The 22,663-nt window shown below is 42.4% G+C and overlaps 4 protein-coding genes across 5 annotated transcripts in view; 1 reads left to right on the top strand and 3 right to left on the bottom strand.

Moving 5' to 3' along the window:
* Nucleotides 1–8,637, bottom strand: part of LOC109903391 (peroxisome biogenesis factor 1) — a 27,704-nt gene extending 19,067 nt beyond the window's left edge. The window contains exons 1-13 of the mRNA XM_020500060.2: nucleotides 8,388–8,637; nucleotides 8,034–8,180; nucleotides 7,847–7,930; nucleotides 7,462–7,576; nucleotides 6,460–7,208; nucleotides 6,181–6,300; nucleotides 5,902–6,025; nucleotides 4,179–4,291; nucleotides 3,985–4,070; nucleotides 3,452–3,584; nucleotides 3,116–3,212; nucleotides 2,855–3,025; nucleotides 2,577–2,731 (exon numbers count right to left, since the gene is read on the bottom strand). Of these exons, the coding sequence (XP_020355649.1) occupies nucleotides 2,577–2,731; nucleotides 2,855–3,025; nucleotides 3,116–3,212; nucleotides 3,452–3,584; nucleotides 3,985–4,070; nucleotides 4,179–4,291; nucleotides 5,902–6,025; nucleotides 6,181–6,300; nucleotides 6,460–7,208; nucleotides 7,462–7,576; nucleotides 7,847–7,930; nucleotides 8,034–8,180; nucleotides 8,388–8,495 (2,202 nt within the window). The 5' untranslated portion in view covers nucleotides 8,496–8,637. The remainder of the gene's footprint in view (nucleotides 1–2,576; nucleotides 2,732–2,854; nucleotides 3,026–3,115; nucleotides 3,213–3,451; nucleotides 3,585–3,984; nucleotides 4,071–4,178; nucleotides 4,292–5,901; nucleotides 6,026–6,180; nucleotides 6,301–6,459; nucleotides 7,209–7,461; nucleotides 7,577–7,846; nucleotides 7,931–8,033; nucleotides 8,181–8,387) is intronic.
* Nucleotides 8,638–8,684: 47 nt separating this feature from the next.
* Nucleotides 8,685–10,536, top strand: rbm48 (RNA binding motif protein 48). The gene is made up of 5 exons (XM_020500061.2): nucleotides 8,685–8,861; nucleotides 9,012–9,202; nucleotides 9,374–9,519; nucleotides 9,640–10,244; nucleotides 10,330–10,536. Exons 1-5 carry the CDS (start codon nucleotides 8,739–8,741, stop codon nucleotides 10,399–10,401), a joined length of 1,137 nt encoding a protein of 378 aa, XP_020355650.1. The 5' UTR covers nucleotides 8,685–8,738; the 3' UTR covers nucleotides 10,402–10,536.
* On the bottom strand, nucleotides 10,502–12,643 carry LOC109903394 (EF-hand calcium-binding domain-containing protein 1-like). Its single transcript, XM_031788893.1, has 3 exons — nucleotides 11,011–12,643; nucleotides 10,709–10,807; nucleotides 10,502–10,604 (listed from the first exon to the last, which is right to left on the bottom strand). The coding sequence occupies exons 1-3, from the start codon at nucleotides 11,098–11,100 to the stop codon at nucleotides 10,554–10,556; spliced, it is 240 nt and encodes a 79-aa protein (XP_031644753.1). The 5' UTR covers nucleotides 11,101–12,643; the 3' UTR covers nucleotides 10,502–10,553.
* Nucleotides 12,644–12,764: 121 nt separating this feature from the next.
* On the bottom strand, nucleotides 12,765–20,988 carry LOC109903393 (progranulin). 2 transcript variants are annotated; one of them, XM_020500062.2, is made up of 6 exons: nucleotides 20,763–20,988; nucleotides 20,066–20,206; nucleotides 19,458–19,763; nucleotides 18,401–18,574; nucleotides 17,923–18,069; nucleotides 12,765–13,041 (listed from the first exon to the last, which is right to left on the bottom strand). In XM_020500062.2, exons 2-6 carry the CDS (start codon nucleotides 20,204–20,206, stop codon nucleotides 12,913–12,915), a joined length of 897 nt encoding a protein of 298 aa, XP_020355651.1. In that variant the 5' UTR covers nucleotides 20,763–20,988; the 3' UTR covers nucleotides 12,765–12,912. The 2 variants fall into 2 exon arrangements, with proteins under 2 accessions (XP_020355651.1, XP_020355652.1); XM_020500063.2 differs by having other exon boundaries at nucleotides 17,923–18,066; nucleotides 20,763–20,922.
* Nucleotides 20,989–22,663: the final 1,675 nt, after the last annotated feature.

Here is a 22,663-nt window from a genome sequence, read left to right on the forward strand (position 1 = left end):
ACACTGTCCTGTCCATGTAGCAGCAAAGACACTGTCCTGTCCATGTAGCAACAAAGACACTGTCCTGTCCATGAACGACAAAGACACTGTCCTGTCCATGTAGCAACAAAGACACTGTCCTGTCCATGTAGCAACAAAGACACTGTCCTGTCCATGTAGCAACAAAGACACTGTCCTGTCCATGTAGCAACAAAGACACTGTCCTGTCCATGTAGCAACAAAGACACTGTCCTGTCCATGTAGCAACAAAGACACTGTCCTGTCCATGTAGCAACAAAGACACTGTCCTGTCCATGTAGCAACAAAGACACTGTCCTGTCCATGTAGCAGCAAAGACACTGTCCTGTCCATGTAGCAACAAAGACACTGTCCTGTCCATGAACGACAAAGGCACTGTCCTGTCCATGAACGACAAAGACACTGTCCTGTCCATGAACGACAAAGACACTGTCCTGTCCAAGAACGACAAAGACACTGTCCTGTCCATGAACGACAAAGACACTGTCCTGTCCATGAACGACAAAGACACTGTCCTGTCCATGAACGACAAAGACACTGTCCTGTCCATGAACGACAAAGACACTGTCCTGTCCAAGAACGACAAAGACACTGTCCTGTCCAAGAACGACAAAGACACCGTCCTGTCCATGAACGACAAAGACACTGTCCTGTCCATGAACGACAAAGACACTGTCCTGTCCATGAACGACAAAGACACTGACATGTCCATGTAGCAACAAAGACACTGTCCTGTCCAAGAACGACAAAGACACTGTCCTGTCCATGAACGACAAAGACACTGACATGTCCATGTAGCAACAAAGACACTGTCCTGTCCAAGAACGACAAAGACACTGTCCTGTCCATGAACGACAAAGACACTGACATGTCCATGTAGCAACAAAGACACTGTCCTGTCCAAGAACGACAAAGACACTGTCCTGTCCATGAACGACAAAGACACTGTCCTGTCCATGAACGACAAAGACACTGTCCTGTCCATGTAGCAACAAAGACACTGTCCTGTCCAAGAACGACAAAGACACTGTCCTGTCCTGGAACGACAAAGACACTGTCCTCTCCATGAACGACAAAGACACTGACATGTCCATGTAGCAACAAAGACACTGTCCTGTCCATGAACGACAAAGACACTGTCCTGTCCATGAACGACAAAGACACTGTCCTGTCCTGGAACGACAAAGACACTGTCCTGTCCTGGAACGACAAAGACACTGTCCTGTCCTGGAACGACAAAGACACTGTCCTGTCCATGAACGACAAAGACACTGTCCTGTCCATGAACGACAAAGACACTGTCCTCTCCATGAACGACAAAGACACTGTCCTCTCCATGAACGACAAAGACACTGTCCTCTCCATGAACGACAAAGACACTGTCCTCTCCATGAACGACAAAGACACTGACATGTCCATGTAGCAACAAAGACACTGTCCTGTCCATGAACGACAAAGACACTGTCCTGTCCATGAACGACAAAGACACTGTCCTGTCCATGAACGACAAAGACACTGTCCTGTCCATGAACGACAAAGACACTGTCCTGTCCTGGAACGACAAAGACACTGTCCTGTCCTGGAACGACAAAGACACTGTCCTGTCCATGAACGACAAAGACACTGTCCTGTCCATGAACGACAAAGACACTGACATGTCCATGAACGACAAAGACACTGACATGTCCATGAACGACAAAGACACTGACATGTCCATGAACGACAAAGACACTGACATGTCCATGAACGACAAAGACACTGTCATGTCCATGAACGACAAAGACACTGTCGTGTCCATGAACGACAAAGACACTGACGTGTCCATGAACGACAAAGACACTGACATGTCCATGAACGACAAAGACACTGACATGTCCATGAACGACAAAGACACTGACATGTCCATGAACGACAAAGACACTGACATGTCCATGAACGACAAAGACACTGACATGTCCATGAACGACAAAGACACTGACATGTCCATGAACGACAAAGACACTGACATGTCCATGAACGACAAGACACTGACATGTCCATGAACGACAAAGACACTGACATGTCCATGAACGACAAAGACACTGACATGTCCATGAACGACAAAGACACTGACATGTCCATGAACGACAAAGACACTGTCATGTCCATGAACGACAAAGACACGGTCATGTCCATGAACGACAAAGACACTGACATGTCCATGAACGACAAAGACACGATCATGTCCATGAACGACAAAGACACTGTCATGTCCATGAACGACAAAGACACTGTCATGTCCATGAACGACAAAGACACTGACATGTCCATGAACGACAAAGACACTATCATGTCCAATACATTTTAATTCAGTTACTTCTTGCTAATTTGCTGGTAAGACAACATAGATATTTCAGAGCATTAGCAACCAGCGCAAAGTCAAGCTGGATAAATGGATGTGGTTCCCAGATCTAGGTTTAGCTTATTCTCCCCCGATGCTAACCTGAGCCATTAGAGGTAGAAATGCTAAACTGACCCAAAATCAGCACAGAGGGGCAACTTGACCCTACCCCAGTTACCTGATCAGGAGGCTGGATGTGTATGAAGCCCTGGAGGAAGTGGGAGCCCTGCACCTCCCTGAGTGACGGGTGGAGAGAATGTTCACTGTGACTACTGACGACCAGAGACACCAGGCTGGAGCGCACCACCACGTCATGTACCATGTCCCTTAGACCTGGACAACACACACAGGGAGGGGTCACAACACACACAGATATTAGATGTCTATGAACAAGAAACACACACACACGGACGCGTATGCGGATATGGACACACACAGAGTTGTGTAGTATCATACTCTGGGCAATGTGCAGCCTTAGCAGAGCCTCTGGTCCGTGTTCATGTTCCGGTGAGGTCGGTGCCCCCGTCACATGATCCAGGTCATCCAGCAGGACCACAGAGGGCTGTCTCCACACCGCCTGTTCAAACACCTCTTCCAATATCTGCCTCACGGTCTCTGCTCTCTTCCCTGCAGAACATTATACAACAACACTGTATCATCATGGTCAAAAATAAACAAGTCACCACAGACACAATAAGTGAAAGGTCCAACTCCCACCTTTCAGCTTTTTGCAGTCAACCACCTCCACATGAGCATCCAGGTCCTCCATAGTTTTCCTACACAGAGCTCTGGAGAGTGCCGTCTTCCCACTTCCCTGTAAGGGAATACAAAACACACACTGGACAGTCACACCAAAGCTCACAGTCCACAATCTGATTGAGTGGGTCACTACAGCTGGCAGTGGTAATCGTTTTAACCTACATATTAGCCCTTGATATCAAGATAAAACTGTTTTAACTTAATGTGATCTGACTTGGACATTCAGATCATGTCAGAATCAGTCCTGCTGATTTCTGGGAAAGATTGACAGGATGACATGAGGTCAGAGGATACCTTGGCCCCTGTGATGAGTAGGGCTCCGCCCCGGAGGCCCCGGCCGGTGGACACCAGCTCCCAGGAGAGAGGCCGTCCCATCAGGCTGTGGGAGAGGAAGTCAAACCCTGTCCTGATCAGCTCCTCCACACCACTGGGGACAGCACAAGAGAACACAGGTCACATCATGGCAGGGCAGTGACACACTTTGGCCGCATTCCAGGCTGACTACATTGCAGATGCATGCCAGATCGCATCATGCCTGGATAGGGGTTTGACATGTCAACTAAGCAAATCATTTGATATGGCAGTCTGTTGCGTGACTCCGCAGTGGGATGATGTTACATTGCATCAACCAATGGTCGTGTGCCACGTCTGCAATGTAGTCAGCCTGGAACTCGACCAACATAAAAACAGCTACCATTAATCAACAATCAACCAAAAACATAAATCCTATACCGTTTGTGAGATGTTTAGTATAAAAATATCAATTTGGTTCACACAGCTATGACTTTAACAGGTTAGTGTGTTCAGTAAGGAATCTGGTGGTTTACCCAAGACTGCTGAGAGAGGGTAGATCTTGATTAGGTGTCTCACCCATGGCTTTCATTGTAGGCACAGTTACAGGTTCCCTGACAACCTAGACATCATGAGAAGGAGGGGGGGGGACTCAATATTAGGAAGGTATTCTTAATGTTTTTTACACTCAGTGTATGAAGTCTGAGTTAGCAAAGCTTGTCACTAGTACCTGTATGTCTGTTTTCTGTATCACACATGGAGCCAACAGAAACAACTGGTCAGGCTCTTTACTCTCTGGCTCAGGTTCTGACTTCAACACAGTCAGAGCAAACTCCACCTTGCCTGAAGTGAGAAGATCAAGATTGTATTCCATTTACAATGCACTCCATACACTTTGGGTGAGGTTGAAGAACCTGCTGCCAACCATCACAGAGTGACTTATTCCCTCTGACATTTCTTGATTTGTATTATTTGTGTACAGTGCCTTCAGACAGTATTCATACCCATTGACTTATTGCACATTGTTGTGTTCCAGCCTGAATTAAAAATGGATAGATTTGTTTCTCACCCATCTACACAACATGAAAACATGTTTTTAGAAATGTTTGCAAATGTAAGGATAATGAAATAAAAAAATATCATATCACATTCAATTTCGCCGTGGTAAGCAACTCCAGTGTAGACTTGACCTTGTGTTTTAGGTTATTGTCCTGCTGAAAGGTGAATTTGCCTCCCAGCGTCTGTTGGAAAGCAGACTGAACCAGGTTCTCCTCTAGGATTTTGACTGTGCTTATAGCTGTATTCCGTTTCTTTTTATCCAAAAAAAAAAAATCCCTAGTCCTTGCCAATGACAAGCATACCCATAACATGCCACCACCATGTTTGAAAATATGAAGAGTGGCACTCAGTGATGTGTTGGATTTTCCCTGAACATATCACTTTGTATTCAGGAAAAAAAATACATTTATTTCTCTTTTTTTTTTTGCAGTATTACTTAAGTGCCTTGTTGCAAACAGGATGCATGTTTTGGATTATTTTTTTTCTTCTGTACAGGCTTCCTTTTTTCACTCTGTCATTTAGGTTAGCACTATGAAGTAATTACAATGTTGTTGATTCATCCTCAGCTCTCATATCACAACCATTAAACTGTGTAACCATTTTAAAATCCCCATTGGCCTCATGGTGAAATCCCTGAGCAGTTTCCTTCCTCTCCGGCAACTGAGTTAGGAAGGACGCCTGTATCTTTGTAGTGACACACTATCCAAAGCCTAATTAATTACTTCACCATGCTCAAAGTGATATGCAGCATCTGCTTTCTTTATTTTTACCCATCTACCAAGCGGTGCCCTTGTTTGCGAGGCATTGAAAAACCTCCATGGTCTTTGTGGTTGAATCGGTGCTTGAAATTCACTACTCGATTGATGGACCTTACAGATAATTGTATGTGTGGGATATAGAGATGAGGCAGTCATTCAAAAATAATGTTAACCACTATTATTGAACACAGAATGAGACCATGCAACTTATTATTTGACTTAAGCTCATTTTTACTCCTTTATTTAGGCTTTCCATAACAAAGGGGTTGAAAACTTACTGACAAGACATTTCAGCTTTAAATTTGGAATTAATTTCAAAAAGGTTCTACAAACAAAATACCACTTTGACATTATGGGGTATTGTGTGAAGATCAGTGACACATAATCTAAACTAAACAACTTAAATTCAGACTATAACACTACAAAATGTGAAAAAGGTCAAGGGGTGTGAATACTTTCTGAAAACACTGTATTTGTTTGACATTTTACTGCAGTTAGAAGCTAGTAACACAAACATTTCACTGCAGCTGCTATAACTTCTGCTAAAGTGGGTACATGACCAATAAACTTGGATTTTATTTTTATAGTGCACTATAAAGGGGACAGGGTGCTATTTGTGATGCAACCTATGTGTACCTTCAGTGGCAGGTAGGAAGATGGTGTTGGAGCGGCCAGTCAGACAGGCTAGTGGTTCGTGGCTCTGGGTGTGCAGCCAACCCAGGAAGGCAGTCTGAATCTCCACCTCACTCTCTGCTGCAGGCTAGGAGGACATCAGGGCAGGGGTCAAACAGCAACACGGAAAGTACAAGATTAGGCTGAATAGAACAGTAGAATCCATAGAATTGCGTATTCCAAATGTACCAATATGTCAAAGCTCTGGAGATATAACATGATGTAAAAATAAATGTTACTCACCAGTGGTTGTAAAGGCTGCAGGTGGATACTGGTGGCTACTTTAGGAGTTGACTTGATTGGCTTGATTCTCACTGATGAGTGTGGGTTGATATGAAGACTAGTTTCCAGGGATTGTGGGATCTGAGAAAAACAACTGTATGAGGCATGGATACATATGAGCCTCAATATGAATACGTTAGGGCTGACAAACCTGTAAACCATAGGTAGAAAAGGTCATTTGATTAGGCCTACATCGTGTCCAACTTGAGTTTAGACCATGGCTTCAGTACATGTACTCACCCAGACCCTTCCACTGTGGAGCTCTCCCTCTCTAGATGATCCCTGCTTCCCTTTCAACCCCTCTGTAAGGTGACACACCACCTTGACTACAGTGGCATCCTCTTTTTCCTCCCTGTCTCCTACCCCACCAGCACCACCTGGCTGGGGAGCACCACCAGCCCTGCCACTCTTCTTCTTTTCCATGGCCTGCTTAGCCCTCTCTCTCACCTCCTTGGGAGAGAGCACCTTTGACAGTAGGCCATAGGTCACAGCTGGCTGGCCTCCATTGATATTACCTCCCATCTGCTGGCCCCAGGGCAGGATGTGGGCAACCCCATGGGTGGCACTCAGAGGGCCAGGAGACACGGGCGGTGCTCTGCACACTCTGAAGACTGAGTCACTGAGGAGGGCAGGGATGGTGGGGATGGGTGGAGTCTCTCTCACAGGGTCACAGTTCCCTGTTAGCATGTACCTGACCAGGCTCTTTACGTCTGCTATCCCGCCCCACTGCCGGGGGCTCTGGAGGGCAGCAGCGTTAGGATGTTGTTCTACAGGGAGTCCAGTCCCCTGAACGCTGAACTCCTGAGAGGACCTGGAGGAGGGTGAGAGGTCAAAGTTCGGCTGCCTGTGGAGGGGCATGTTCTGATTGGATAAGGATGATCCAGAAGGAGCGCAGGAGAGGTCCTCACTTCCAGCACGGATTTTAGGAGAGACGTGTAGCTCTGTGAACTGCTCTAATCGACCGTACGGCACAGTTGGGGTGAGTGAAGCTGCAGAAGAAGAAAAGTATGAACGATAGTATGACATCAACTGCAGATGAGGCTGGTGGGAGGAGCTATAGGAGGATTGCTCATTGTAATGGCCAGAAATTACATTCCAGAAATTACAATGAGCTTGTCGTCCTCCTATAGCTCCTCCAATCAGCCTCCTCTGATCAACTGTTTCTTTGGTCATAACATAGGAGCTGGTGAGTTCATAGCTGTTAGATGTTGAGAAAATGTAAAAGTGAAAATCAGTGCTGACCGATTCTGATGTAGATGACTGTTCTCTGGTCCACCCACACAGGAAACACTGCATCAGGAAACACCACTCTAATCTGATCCAGGAGCTGCTGCTCCAGCTCTGCACTGTGGAGCTCCTGAGGATAAGACATGGTTAAATGTTTGCCCATCCCAGACTGTACATTTACGAACCATATTGACAGTTGCTCTTCAATGTTGAATTTGCTGTGACAGCAAAGGATCAAAAATAGCCTTGGTAGCTGTCTGTTGCATGACATCGACAAAGGAGTTGAATGAAGAATAAACCCACAGGCAACACTCCCAGGCTATACTAAAACCATAGGGTACTAAATGTTTCTGATGGGTGAGCTTGCCTATTGCACAAAGACCTCTCTATAGGTTCTCACCAGGATTTCCCAGTCGTCAGAGGAGAGTGGCTCCACAAACACCTGCTGTACAGACAGGACCTGCTGGCACGACCGCAAGAAGCCCTGAAACCATCCAACATGAGTTAGTAATCAGGAAAAGTGGGGTTATCAGGGCATGATGAGTTTGGGGAATGGGCAAGAGAATTAGTGAATGGGACATCATTGCCTGCTCTCCATCTCTGAGTCCAAGCTTCTCTCCCAGTTGCCTGCTCAGCGCTACTTTGTGGTCCTCCTGGTTGACAGGGCTTCTGCTTCTGGTCCAGCTGAGGAACACACGGGCATCATGACCCCAGGACAGCTCCAGGGCCTGGTTCTTTATAACACAGAAGATAGCTAATTGCATGAAAAAACGTTGGGAAATTGTCATACTACAGATCAGACCAGAAGAAATGGCATGCAATGGTTACAAGTGCAAGTTAGCTACCGGTAGTTTGTTGATAGTTTGGCATAGTTATTATTTGACACAACTTAAAAGACAACACTAACTAGCTGTTAGCTAGCTAGCTAGTTTATAGCTTACGTCTTGGAGAGAGAGCTGTTTTAACAAGTTTGGAGGAAGGTGAAGAAAACAGTTTTTCGTGTTGTGGAAAATCAGAGTGACCGGTTGGATGCCATGATTGCCCAACATAACTAAATATGTTTACAATATCATCAAAATGTCCCTTTTCAGAGCATGGAAATATATTGTTAGTAGCTAGCTAGCTAAGCGACGTGAATGTACTCTTGGGGATCGATGCATTCGGTGCTATGTCTGGCAGGCAAAAGTAGCTGATCTGCTTTTTGTTTTTCACAGAGACATCGATGAGCTCAGATCCGATTATTGTCGTCTGGGAAACTACTTCCGGTTTGGTGCTTGTTGTAATTCGCAAACATGGCAGGATTTACCAACAGCTCATGTTGGAGCACTCCAGAGGTTTATAAACATCATGAGCAGCAAAAGATTTGCCCCTCACGACCGAAGTATAGAGAAGGGAGGAGACCTAAAGCAGTCAAGGTAGGAATGTCGTTTCCTACCTTAACTGCAGCGAAATGCTGGATATGGCGTGGATACAGGATACAGCATTTCGCTAGACATCGAATGTATTTGGTTGATTGATAGATACAATTTATTGTATTTCTAACCCGTGCTATATTGCCCCTGTAGGTGTACACCATCAACTTGGAGTCTCGTTACCTGATGTTGCAAGGAGTCCCAGCCATCGGGGTGATGACAGAACTGATCGAGCTCTCTGCGCTGTACGGGGCTGTGGAGGAGTACAGGGTGCTGGATGAGTACCCTGCAGAGCAATTCACAGAGGTCTACCTCATCAAGTTCCAGAAACTCACCAGTGCAAGGTTAGGACAGGTTTTATAGGTTAGGATGAGATAGACAGGGATGGGTGTTTTCCCTGACCATGTAACCTGGTCAGGAAAAACTTCAGGCCCTAGTTTTATCTACCCTAGTTGTACACCAGCTGGTAGATCACATGTCTCAGCCAGTTATGCTTTAAAGTAATTGTGTTTCAGGGCGGCCAAACGGCACATGGATGAGAAGAGTTTCTTTGGAGGTTTACTACATGTGTGCTATGCCCCAGAGTATGAGACGGTGGAGGACACCAGACTGAAGCTGCAAGACAGGAGACGATATGTGAACAGGACGACTCAAAATAAAAGTACAGATGTTGTGCTAGTAGAATATTATCAGAACTATCTCTGGTATGTCATTCCCAATGTAAGAAGGATTATTATGATGTAGTTAGTTGACATATGATTCTTCTTTTTCGGTTGAGAAGCAAAGGAACAGGACCCCGGGGATGAAGAGTGCAAAAAGCCCATGTCTTTAAATACAGTTGCTACCACAGCCAGGACTTCCTCAGGTGATGATCAGAGATCCAGTGATGCCAGCAATAAGGGAGAGACTTCGAGTACCAGCCAAGGCCATTATTTAGGATTTCCCTTATTGCCTTTACCCCCACAGGAGTTTCTTCCTTACAGACATGCCCCATCTTATGATCAGTTGTATAGTTATCAGGCAAACCAATGCAGGACTATTCCAACAGAGGACAAAATGGGGTCATTGCATAATGCAATAAATACTAAACAGCAGCTGGCACCCAACATAAGCAGTGTTCCCTCCTCTTCTGGGGGAGACAGAGGAATAGTGAAAAGACTGAGTAAGAATCCACCCCTTGCAGCACCCCCAAGATTCGTACCGAGGACCACCCATTTGGAGAACAGAAAACGGAAAATAGTAGAAACTAATAAAGACTCACTTTTTGGCTTTGTGGACAAAAATGAAATCCTCATTGGACCAAAACTACCAGACCGGCCTAAGATGGATATGGCGGACGAGTCATTGAACATAACAGCCAACATGATCAGAAATACATTGAAAAAGGTATATTCGTGGTCATTGTTCACTCACAATTTCATACAATTGAAGAGTGATACTACAGTAAATTAATTTATTTCCTTGTTCTCAGGTTGCATCAGTTCCTGAAGTCAAGCCAACAGAGAAGAAGACAAAGTCAGCAAAGCCTCGGAAGAGAATCTAACAGACCTGTCCTGAAAGACTACTTCTCACAGGGAATGAGGTGGACATTAGCAAGTTCCTACATTTACATTTACATTTCCCATCAGTGTATAAGAAGATTTTTGTTTATAAAAAAAATAAAAAATGGTGTTATGAATAACTTAGTGATGTCCTTTAGCGCTCAAGTGGATACTGGAATGCATGCTGCTCAAATGCCAATATGCTCTGTAACACAAAAGGAAAGAACATGTCAGACAATGGCAAAATATTGTCCAATCCAGACAGACAAGTCATTACACTGTTTTTACAGTCTTAACTTCAAGGGTCACCTTGGCATCATGAAGGCAGGTTCCAAAAGCCTCAAGCAATAGATTTTCATCTCTAACTGCCTTTTCAAAGTCTGCATAGGATAGTCTGCTGTCATGATCCTGAGGAAGGAAACAGCTCATTGATATTTTATGTTCAGACAGTATATTTAATCTGAAACATGAATTGGTCAATTGTGGCCAAGTTAAACAGTGATTGTAAACACAGGGTACAGTGAAGATAGCTTGGCAGGTTAAACAATAGGTAGCACAGCATTCAGCCTGGTGTAACCTGATGAAAATGAAGATAAACATTTTGCCATTACCATCTTCTTGAGTGTGATCACCACCAGGTCTTTGATGCCCTCGTCTGGGTCCTCCTCTGTGGGCTGTCTGATCAGGCTGTTCTTCAGCATGTGGAACGTCTCTTCCCGGGAAATGTACCCAAGTCATACACATCAAAGCTGTGAAAACCAAATGGGGGACCATACATGGGTAGAAATATCGTAGATAGCAGTCGAAAAGCCTACATGATACACTTTATAGCTTTCTTAAACTTAATTTTTTTCATCCTATGTCCCATGGAGAAAGACTGATAGTCCCTCGGTCCACTCTTTCACACTGACGTAGCTGTCGTTGTCCTTGTCAAATGCGCAAAAGACTGGAATATAATACCAATTTTTTTGTGATACCTTACCGTATCAGTATCATACTTTATTTGGTGCTTACATTCTGTTTCATGTGACAAAAGAGACACACCTACCTCTATCCATGATTATATGATCAGTCATTCCAAAGGTGTTGTGGGGAATATTCCTGAATTTCCCACTGTCCAGGCCATTCCCTATCATCCTGTCACTCTGATCCCCCAGGTGTCCATTGAATAGTCGGATCAGACACTCCGTTTCTGTTTAGTGTTAGTACTGCTTCCATATGCATCATTTCAATTTACGTAGACTGATATATGCTTTTATTAATTTGCATAATCACAGGACATACTTGACATGATCTCAACAAAGCAAGATTATAGCGCCCCCATCTGTCACCTAAACAGTGGTGCCAACACGTTCAATGGAAGGTGAGTTTTGGTTGGAGGAGCTCGACAACAATAGAGCTAGACAACAATAGATAGCTATTCACTTTTCTTTTGTTTGCACTTTTTGTTATTAGATATATAGCTACTGTAGCTAGATAAATGCAGAGAAGAAGAAACTAGGTAGTTGGCTACTAAGACGTTCTGCGAGCCGTTACTGTAACGTAGCTATCTCAGGACGCAACATAGACTCTCTGCCAACTGACATTAGCTATCAAAACTCATACTTACAGTGTTCCCTGCTCCCTGCTGTTTCATTACATTATTTAATGTTTAGGTTTATGTACTCTTGTTTGTATATTTCTGTTTTTTTTTGTATTTGTTGTGTTCATAATAACATTTTTTAAAACTAACGTTAGCTACTTGATGTTGTTACCATAGTAACTCCAATCCACGTGCACAGAGCTGCACGTATAATACAGGCAATGGCTCAGAAAGTGAGGAGCATGATTGATACATAGTATGGGTGGCTATCTTCTCCGATTTCAGAGCACTCTTGTCTGAGTGTGCCAGAGCGCAGAATAACTGATGACTTTACGAACGCTCAACACCCGTTGAATAAGGCCGGTGTCAGTAAACGTTGGCGTAATGAAATGCGTAATGAAAGTGATGCCAGCAGTACAGTTACAGTCACCAACGCTCTGGATAACATGAAAACAGCCTAACCAGCTCTGACAGGCTGAGTAAAATGGTGACACTGAGGTGTTCTCTCATTTGTGTCAGGAAGTACGTTAGCTAGCCAACGTTAGCCAGTTAGCTTGGGTGCTTGACTGCAGTTGTGAGGTCAGAATGATGGGATCAACCCTACTCCTTGGCCAAAGCGTCTAGTGACAGCGCTTTGAATTTATGATCGCCCAGAGCGCACTCTGAGCACACCCATGCGCTCCAGAATTAATTTACGAACACACCCATACTGTACATAAATATTTGACTCTGATACAATTTAGCCAGTGGAGATTGATAGCCTATAAGGAATGATACACTAAATACTCAACAAGGAAACATTTTAATGATTGGGTGACATGATTTAACATTCTTGTATTCATCAGTGCAAGGTTAAATTCAAATGCATTCACAAAAAGGGTACAATCCAATGTCAGTACAGTGACAAGATCATAAATAATTAGAAATAGTGTCAGTCCTGATTAGCATCATCCTTCAGACCTGAAGGAATCTGAGAGTACCATTTCCTGCACTTGTATGAGTTTGGGTCACAGGTGTATCCATATTCACAGCAATGCAGGCCATCCGCACAACACTTCGCCTAAAAATTAAAAATAGGTCTCAGAACATGATAGTAATATAAAATCGGCATAATATTGCACATGATCTTAATGTGATAACTCTACCTACATGTACATATTACCTCAATTACCTCAACTAACCGGTGCCCCCTGTACAGTTGAAGTCGGAAGTTTACATACACCTTAGCCAAATACATTTAAACTCAGTTTTTCACAATTCCTGACATTTAATCATAGTACAAATTCCCTGTCTTATGTCAGTTAGGATCACCACTTTATTTTAAGAATGTTTAATGTCAGAATAATAGTAGCGAGAATTACTTATTTCAGCTTTTATTTCTTTCATCACATTCCCAGTGGGTCAGAAGTTTACATACACTCAATTGGTATTTGGTAGCATTGCCTTTAAATTGTTTAACTTTGGTTAAACGCTTTTGGTAGCCTTCCACAAGTTTCCCACAATAAGTTGAGTGAACTTTGGCCCATTCCTCCTGACAGAGCTGGTGTAACTGAGTCAGGTTTGTAGGCCTCCTTGCTCACACACGCTTTTTCAGTTCTGCCTACAAATGTTCTATAGGATTGAGGTCAGGGCTTTGTGATGGCCAATCCAAGACCTTGACTTTGTTGTCCTTAAGCCATTTTGCCACAACTTTGGAAATATGCTTGGGGTCATTGTCCATTTGGAGGACCCATTTGCGACCAAGCTTTAACTTCCTGACTGATATCTTGAGATGTTGCTTCAATACATTGTCATGACGTTGGCCTCTTTGGGTATAGCAAGCCCCATCCCCCTCTCCCTGCCTCCCCCTTTCCTCCTTCAACTAGGTTGCTGTGGTCAGAGAGACGTCGTAAATTCCTGAGGATCTCCTCATGGACACACAGTATAGAGAGTACAATTTCATAGAGAACAAAGCAATTCCTTCCACCTCACAGAACTTGAGGTACCAACAAATTTCATGTTCCGGAGAAAGTATAAAAGATCAGTGAAGAATCCAGCTACGAACTGGTCCATTTGTCACAACTTGGGGAAGCTCATGGGAGACGGTGTGGCCACATTACCATAACGCTGTTTATATAATAGCCTCAGATATGAGGTTTACATCTAATTGTTGTATAAGATGAATGAGTGAGTATGATACTGTTTGTAAAATTGTGTAATATGATTTTGGACGTGTTAAATGAAGGAAAACTGAAAAAGGGGATTGGAGTTAACTAAATCAGAGGACCGCCCCTGAGCCCAGTTAGGGTCAGGCGTCCTGGGACAGCCCTTTTCTGCCTTCCGAATAAAACCCCCACTCGGGTTTTCGATCAGCAGACCAAGCTTACCTCAATTACGAGATGGCTAAAGGTTGCAGACCATGTTTTTCTACATTAGGAGAGTACAAAGGTTGTAGACCATTGCTGAATCTTTTAACCATACCATGTGGTTAAACTCTTAGACTATCGATACCGACAGAATAAGAACAAGTCTTTGATATTAATTACTAGTCTGCAGCTAGGAATTCGGTATCATTGAACACAAAGAACGACAACCGCCGAAACATCCATTCTATAACGAAACGAATGAATGTCACTCTGAACTATCCACTATAAACACGACAGAGAGAGAGACGGACAATTCTACAAAATAAATTAACTTTTCACCAGCGATCAAGACGACACACTGAGCGTAAATATATACAGTATATTGATTGCAATTGTTCCCAAATGAGTGAGCGTTCATGTGCAAAGGATTAGCATTTAAATTGTTATAATTATCACTTTGTAGTGACTTCTTAGTCGACCCCCACTTCCCCTTTTGTCTAACAACCCGCCATGCCGGTTTAGCCCACTAGGGCACATTCTCCTATCATTTCTTGTAACCACATTTACCTTGATTGTTTGTTTATGCATTTCTGTGAATTACTTAGTTAGTAATAAATAAATGATTTAAGACAATTGATGTATGGATGACTCATAGTGAAGACTGGGTTCGTGCAGATAACCAACAATTTACGACATTTGGAATGAGACTAACGTGAGGTAAAGTAAATAATTAATTAATCAGAAGACTATGGATCAGATATGAAAATATCTGAAAGGTTATATTAGGAAATTATAACCTTGTAATCGTAATATTTTTTCCTTGGTGCCCCGACTTCCTAGTTAATTAGTTACATGATTAATCAGTCTAATCGCGTAATACTAATTACAGAGAATCTTTGATAAAAAATTAAGTCTTCAGTTAATGATAGTAAAGACACGACAACATCCACATCATTTTCCAGCCTCATGATGCCATCTATTTTGTGAAGTGCACCAGTCCCCCCTGCAGCAAAGCACCCCCACAACATGACGCTGCCACCCCCGTGCTTCACGGTTGGGATGGTGTTCTTCGGCTTGCAAGCCTCCCCCTTTTTCCTCCAAACACAATGATGGTCATTATGGCCCAACAGTTCTATTTTTGTTTCACCAGACCAGAGGATGTTTGAAGTACGATCTTTGTCCCCATGTGCAGTTGCAAACTGTAGTCTGTCTTTTTTATGGCGGTTTTGGAGCAGTGGCTTCTTCCATGCTGAGCGGCCTTTCAGGTTATGTTGATATTGGATACTTGGACTTGCGTACTATTGTTTGCGTACTTGCGTACTATTGTTTGTACAGATGACCGTAGTACCTTCAGGCGTTTGGAAATTCCTCCCAAGGATGGACCAGACTTGTGGAGGTCTACAATTTTCTTTCTGAGGTCTTGGCTGATTTCTTTAGATTTTCCCATGATGTCAAGCAAAGAGGCACTGAATTTGAAGGTAGGCCTTGAAATACATCCACAAGTACACCTCCAATTGACTCAAATTATGTCAATTAGCTTCTAAAGCCATGACATAATTTTCTGGAATTTTACAAGCTGTTTAAAGGCACAGTCAACTTAGTGTACATAAACTTCTGACTAGAGGTCGACCGAATCGGAATGGCCGATTAATTAGGGCCGATTTCAAGTTTTCATAACAGTCGGAAATCTGTAATTTTGTTGGCCTAGTTGCCTATTTTTTATATTTTTTAATCTTTATTTAACTAGGAAAGTCAGTTAAGAACACATTCTTATTTTCAATGACGGCCTAGGAACGGTGGGTTAACTGCCTCGTTCAGGGGCAGAAAGACAGATTTTCACCTTGTCAGCTCGGGGGAGCCAATCTTGCAAGATTACAGTTAAATAGTCCAACGCAATAACGACCTGCCTCTCTCTCGTTGCACTCCACAAGCCTGTTACGCAAATGCAGTAAGCCAAGGTAAGTTGCTAGCTAGCATTAAACTTATCTTATAAAAAACAATCAATTATAATCACTAGTTAACTGCACATGGTTGATGATATTACTAGATTTTATCTAGCACGTCCTGTGTTGCATATAATCTGACTGGGCATACAAGCATACAAGTATCTAAGTATCTGAGCGGTGGTAGGCAGAAGCAGGAGCGTAAACATTCATTCAAACAGCACTTTCGTGCAGCTCTTCGTTGTGCGTCAAGCATTGCACTGTTTCTGACTTCAAGCCTGACTTCAAGCCTCAACTCCTGAGATGAGGCTGGTGTAACCGAAGTGAAATGGCTGGCTAGTTAGCGCGCGCTAATAGCGTTTCAAACTTCACTCGCTCTGAGCCTTGGGGTGGTTGTTTCCCTTGCTCTGCATGGGTAACGCTGCTTCGATTTGGTGGCTGTTGTCGTTGTGTTGCTGGTTCGAGGGAGGGACGGAAGCTATACTGTTACACTGGCAATACTAAAGTGTCTACAAGAACATCCAATAGTCAAAGGTTAATGAAATACAAATGGTATAGTGGGAAATAGTCCTATAATAACTACAACCTAAAACTTCTTACCTGGGAATATTGAAGACTCATGTTAAAAGGAACCACCAGCTTTCATATGTTCTCATGTTCTGAGCAAGGAACTGAAACGTTAGCTTTCTTACATAGCACATATTGCACTTTTACATTCTTCTCAACACTTTTTTTTGCATTATTTAAACCAAATTGAACATGTTTCATTATTTATTTCACCTTTATTTAACCAGGTAGGCAAGTTGAGAACAAGTTCTCATTTACAACTGCGACCTGGCCAAGATAAAGCAAAGCAGTTCGACACACAACGACACAGAGTTACATTATCTACTTGAGGCTAAATTGATTTTATTGATGTATTATATTTAGTTAAAATAAGTGTTAATTCAGTATTGTTGTAATTGTCATTATTACAAATACAAAAAAATGTAATCGGCCGATTAATCGGTATCGGCTTTTTTGGTCCTCCAATAATCGGTATGGTATAGGCGTTGAAAAATCATAATCGGTCGACCTCTACTTCTGACCTACTGGAATTGTGATACAGTGAATTTTAAGTGAAATAATCTGTCTGTAAACAATTGTTGGAAAAATGTCTTGTGTCATGCACCAAATAGATGTCCTAGCCGACTTGCCAAAACTATAGTTTGTTAACAAGACATTTTTGGAGTGGTTGAAAAACGAGTTATAATAACTCCAACCTAAGTGTATGTAAACTTCTGACTTCAACTGCATATAGCCTCGCTATTGTTATTTTACTGCTGCTCTTGATTTATTTGTTACTTTTATTTGTTACTTTTTTGGGGGTATTTTTCTTAACTGCATTATTGGTTAAGGGCTTGTAAGTAAGCATTTCACTGTGAGGTCTATACCTGTTGTATTCAGCGCATGTGACAAATAACATTTGATTTGATTAAAACATTTCACACTGCTCTGCACGTGCACTACAGATAAAATGTTCATTACATTATTAAACATGCTCTACCTACATAACATTGATATACTACTTTATCAAATGATAGCTCAGTGGTATTTAATGTCAGTTGTATTAAATCCCCCCTAAAGTACACCCAACACTTTCAGTATATTTACCAGTGGGAATGGGCAACATCCCCATTTGCCATTAGGTCCCTTGCAGCAGCTGGTTGCAGAAGGACAATAGAATTTAGTGTCACAGTGAGTGACTCCAGCCTGTGGCGTGCTGTCAGCGGCCTGAACTAGAGCTGTCCATGAGACCTGCTAAAAGACGAGGGAAAGAAGATAACCACACCGTCAATGTTCTACTCAGGGGTTCAACATGTAAAAAGAACACGCACATCTGAGTATCTGGTTGCGTGGGACTCATGTGATTACATTACTAACTACTCTCAGAGGTTAAAATGTAATAGCATACCAGTGTGCAGGAAATCATTCTCTATTCATTATTATTTTTAATGCCCATAAGGTGGGAATCAAAAGTGATTTTCTCTTAGACTGACTTGAATGGCACAGGAACAAAAATAGAAAGAGAACAATGTCCACTGCCTACACAAACATTGGTTGCCTGTGAGTGTGACGCATAGGTACCTACCTGATCATGGACCTTGTTTTCCGGTTTGGAGACCTTGATGGCTTCGATCATTGAAGGGGCCTGCCTCGGAGCAAAAGGGTACCTCAGGTTGCCGTACCTCACACACTTTGTGTATGTGGGGTCACAGTCATAGCCATAGGGACAGCAGTGGTACCCATCTAGACAGCACCTACCCTGTGGAAAAACAGAAGTACACAAGTTGATACAGTGAGCTACAAAAGTATTGGGACAGTGACATGTTTGTTGTTGTTGTTTTGGCTCTGGGGGTATGGTATTTGTGCGTCTAACTTTCTAACTCATCACTATTCACCATTGATTCAGGACTATCCATAATCATGGTAGCATCCACATTAATGTAGAAATATTTAGAAATATATTATAATCTTATTTACAATAAAAGTGACTCCAAAATTACACAATATATAATCAGAAACAACAAGTTTGTAGTCACACGCTTGATGTAATCATTGTGTGCTAGGATTATGGGACCAAATACTACACTTTAGACTACTTCAATACACATATAAGTGAAATTCTACCAAATATTTTTGGTCTCCTGAAATGGGGGGACTATGTACAAAAATTGCTGTAATTTCTAAACTGTTGAACCAATATAGATGACAATAACCTCAAATTAAAGCTGACAGTCTGCACCTTAACCTCTTAGTCACTGTATAATTTAAAATCCAAAGTGCTGGAGTACAGAGCCAAAACAACAACAACAAATGTCACTGTCCCAATCCTTTTATAGCTCACTGTATATTGACAATAACCATTTTGGAATTAAGTACAACGTATATTGATTCAGTATATTGTTTCATGCATACCACAGCTCTCAAATTCTTGTTTTAATATTTCTGAGAAAATATCCAGTTTAGAAAAATATGAATAACTTATTGTGTAGTATGTTTTGTTTTTTAGCTGTAATAAAAACCTAATACAATAACAAAAGTGTCACTAATTCCTGATACTGCCAGCTACTCTATAACACTATTACAAATTGACAAGAGCCCTTCAAGCCAACATACTACAAGCAGAGAAACACTAGTCAACTCACAGGAGAGTACGGACAGCAGAACCACAAGCCTGTGGGGTGGTGGCAGCAGGTGGTGCCATCGGGACAAGCATAATAGTTGTCACATTGCACCTTGCCGACCATGGAGCTCTCCATTGCATTGCTCTGGACAGGGCTGCTGTCAGATTCGAGCGGAGCAGAGACAGGAGAGCTTGGTTCCTCTGCAGCCACCTTGTTCAGCATGGGCACACTGCTCCATGGATGGTCGCCTTTCTCACACTTCTGGGTGATGGCATTGCATTTGAAGCCTGACGGGCAACAGTGGGCCATGTCAGAGCAACACACCGCCTGGAAAACATAATGAAAAAAAGGTGATATGCAGTCAAAATACCTTTATGGGGTCTTTGCTCATACAGCTTTCTAAACCCAAGGTCTTTCAACTGAAAAATTGGAAACAACAGTACCAGTATGCTGGTTTCTTTTTCCAGTATTTAAAACCTTAGTGCTGCTGAGAATCCCATTTACTAGTGTTATCAAATTCCCTAGCCTGGTTCCAGATGTTTGTGCTGCCAATTGCTATGGCTGTTGACATGACAAACAGATCTGGGACCAGGCTACAAATTGCCCTAAGGTGAACCCTGGTTACTCACATTGGGAACTGGACAGCAGGCATATCCTCCTTTAGTCAAACAACAGGTTGTTTGATCAGAGCAGACCTTCCCACCAGGGCACGTGATGTAGCAAGAGGCAGACCCTGTCAGCACTAACACCAATGCAGCTATGCTCCACATCTAAAGGATAGGGATTTAACAAGTGGTTACAATTTAGAGGAATTTTGTAGTAGGTTGAGTATGATGATTATTTGTTGAAGTTTACTGGATCATTATACCTTGTGGAATTTCCAACTCTTTGTCTTTATCTTAGGGTACGTTTGTAAATTACCTCTGGAGTACCAGTTCTGTCAGATTATTTGTTTGTAACGCACCCTTAGATGAGCAAAAGTAAGATGAAAAACATGAGGGTGGTTTGAGAGTGCCAGAGTGAAATGCTCTGAATTTAGCCTACAAATGGTTAATCTGACAATGCTCTGAATTTATGATAGAGCACACTGAACGTACTCTGGCACTCCAGAATCCAGAGTGAATTTACGAACACGCTGCCACAGCACTAACATGGTGTCTCAGTTTACTTTCAATTTCAAATGCATCTAAATTTAGATGACTTCTGAATTACTTGACTAAGATTCAAATAATTGAATACATTTGTTGTTTACTAATTCTTATATTTGTGATTTCTAATTGCATAGTTTAAAATGAAATTATTTTCTTTTTTAAAAATCTCACTTACCTTAGCCTTGATATTGAGCTCAGTTTAGTGATCCAAACACTTCCTGTGATGAGATTACACAATGGGGTGACTGCATGAATCCTTGACCAATTCATACACTAGATTTGATCCTCCCACTTTTTATAACAAATAAGTAACTTTATCTCATTTCCCCATGTATGCCAACAACGCACTAAACAGAAGCTTAGGTCAGTGACGAATACAGAAGTAGTTAACAGTATATTACCATGTCCAATAGCACCAGTTGGCTTTATAGACCCTTTGGTTTTCATTATGTCAGTCTGTCAATGATCACTAGACCTTATAGTCTCGGGAATCGTGAATTTGGCCAAGGTGTGGAAAATGAAGAACCCCAACGACTTCTATATTTAAAGGTTTAATAGACAAACAATAGACAGAAATATGCACACAGGGAGACAGACACGCTCCTCTGATAGGTTCGTAGTAATCTGCCAACCCCCTCAAAGGCAGGCAGGCAGGCAAAAATGTAGATATTAACAATAGCTCAAACTATGTGAAGGACTTAAATAGGCCTCCTTTAACCTTTGATACCAATCATTCCTATGACACATTCTTCACTCCCCTAGACTGTGTTCATCGCAATAGTTGTTTAATAAGTCTAGGAGTTATTTCAAAAACGATAAATTTTCAGAGAAATGTGGAATATAAGGAAGGAACAAGTGAGAAATTATGTGTGGTACAGCATTACTCTTATCACGGTTGTCTGTAGTACGATTGATTCCTCTGTGTGACCTGAGTCCTTAACTGTACTGTAAAGTTATTGTCATGCAAATTGCAGCGTTTCTCAACAAAAAAAGTGACTGCTGTATAAGTCTATTTAGTATTGTGTTGCAAACCACAGTGATAAGGAATACAGTCTGTTTTAGGGAATCTGGGTGTAACCATGAGGAACGTTGTCCAGATTGAGGATGTCTACAAATGTTCTGTTTAAAGACAGAATCGGCAGGTCGTGGGCAACCCTATGCTGCCCTACTTCTCGTGTAGTGTTTTCACTTAGAACGAAAACAAGGGGGTGGCACCAAACAATCGGTCATTTACAGGTGGCACCAAACAATCGGTCATTTACAGGTGGCACCAAACAATCGGTCATTTACAGGTGGCACCAAACAATCGGTCATTTACTGGTGGCAACAAACAATCGGTCATTTACAGGTGGCAACAAACAATCGGTCATTTACAGGTGGCACCAAACAATCGGTCATTTACAGGTGGCACCAAACAATCGGTCATTTACAGGTGGCACCAAACAATCGGTCATTTACTGGTGGCAACAAACAATCGGTCATTTACAGGTGGCAACAAACAATCGGTCATTTACAGGTGGCACCAAACAATCGGTCATTTACAGGTGGCACCAAACAATCGGTCATTTACAGGTGGCACCATTGACTGAATACATCAATATGTGTCTTACAATAAATATTATTTTGCAAAAAATAGTTGTGAAATATTAGCCTTCTGGGCTAATCCCGGCTACTCGAATGACACTGCTGCCTCAGAGTTGGAGAGGATGTGAAAGTCACTGCAAACTAAGGGAGAGGTAAAAAGAAAATGTACGCAATAGTTACCCGGAGGAAAATGGGGGAGGGTTATGCAATTTGTAATTTAGTCCAGGGGAGGGTCATGTAATTTGTAATCAATTAAATGTCATACTGCTAAGTGTTTGAGAATGAGTTGCTTACAGAATTATAGTATCTCATGTGTGCCCGATGATGCCCCTCATCCCTGATTCTCTGCTGGGCTCGCAATATCAAGTGTTCCAAGTGGAGTCTCAGAAGAATTATCAATAGCCTATTCCAGCCTTTCTCAAACCCTGGTCTGTGGACCGGCGTAGGTCCGTGGAGGAATTCTTGCTGGTCTGCAGCATATTTGTCTTGAAT

This window comes from Oncorhynchus kisutch, linkage group LG14 (assembly GCF_002021735.2).
Source record: "Oncorhynchus kisutch isolate 150728-3 linkage group LG14, Okis_V2, whole genome shotgun sequence".
Taxonomy (NCBI): Eukaryota; Metazoa; Chordata; class Actinopteri; order Salmoniformes; family Salmonidae; genus Oncorhynchus; species Oncorhynchus kisutch.

Bases quoted from the DNA above. Each gene is read 5' to 3' on its own strand.
- rbm48 (XM_020500061.2), top strand. From the start codon at position 8,739: ATGGCAGGATTTACCAACAGCTCATGTTGGAGCACTCCAGAGGTTTAT. The intron at 9,520-9,639 runs GTACAGATGTTG...TCGGTTGAGAAG, and splicing joins CAGGACGACTCAAAATAAAA to CAAAGGAACAGGACCCCGGG. The intron at 10,245-10,329 runs GTATATTCGTGG...CCTTGTTCTCAG, and splicing joins TCAGAAATACATTGAAAAAG to GTTGCATCAGTTCCTGAAGT.
- LOC109903394 (XM_031788893.1), bottom strand. From the start codon at position 11,100: ATGCTGAAGAACAGCCTGATCAGACAGCCCACAGAGGAGGACCCAGAC. The intron at 10,808-11,010 runs GTAATGGCAAAA...TTCCTTCCTCAG, and splicing joins TGATCACACTCAAGAAGATG to GATCATGACAGCAGACTATC. The intron at 10,605-10,708 runs GTGACCCTTGAA...TTTGTGTTACAG, and splicing joins CCTGCCTTCATGATGCCAAG to AGCATATTGGCATTTGAGCA.
- LOC109903393 (XM_020500062.2), bottom strand. From the start codon at position 20,206: ATGTGGAGCATAGCTGCATTGGTGTTAGTGCTGACAGGGTCTGCCTCT. The intron at 19,764-20,065 runs GTGAGTAACCAG...TATGTTTTCCAG, and splicing joins CCTGCTGTCCAGTTCCCAAT to GCGGTGTGTTGCTCTGACAT. The intron at 13,042-17,922 runs GTAAATATACTG...TTTAATTTTTAG, and splicing joins GATGTTGCCCATTCCCACTG to GCGAAGTGTTGTGCGGATGG.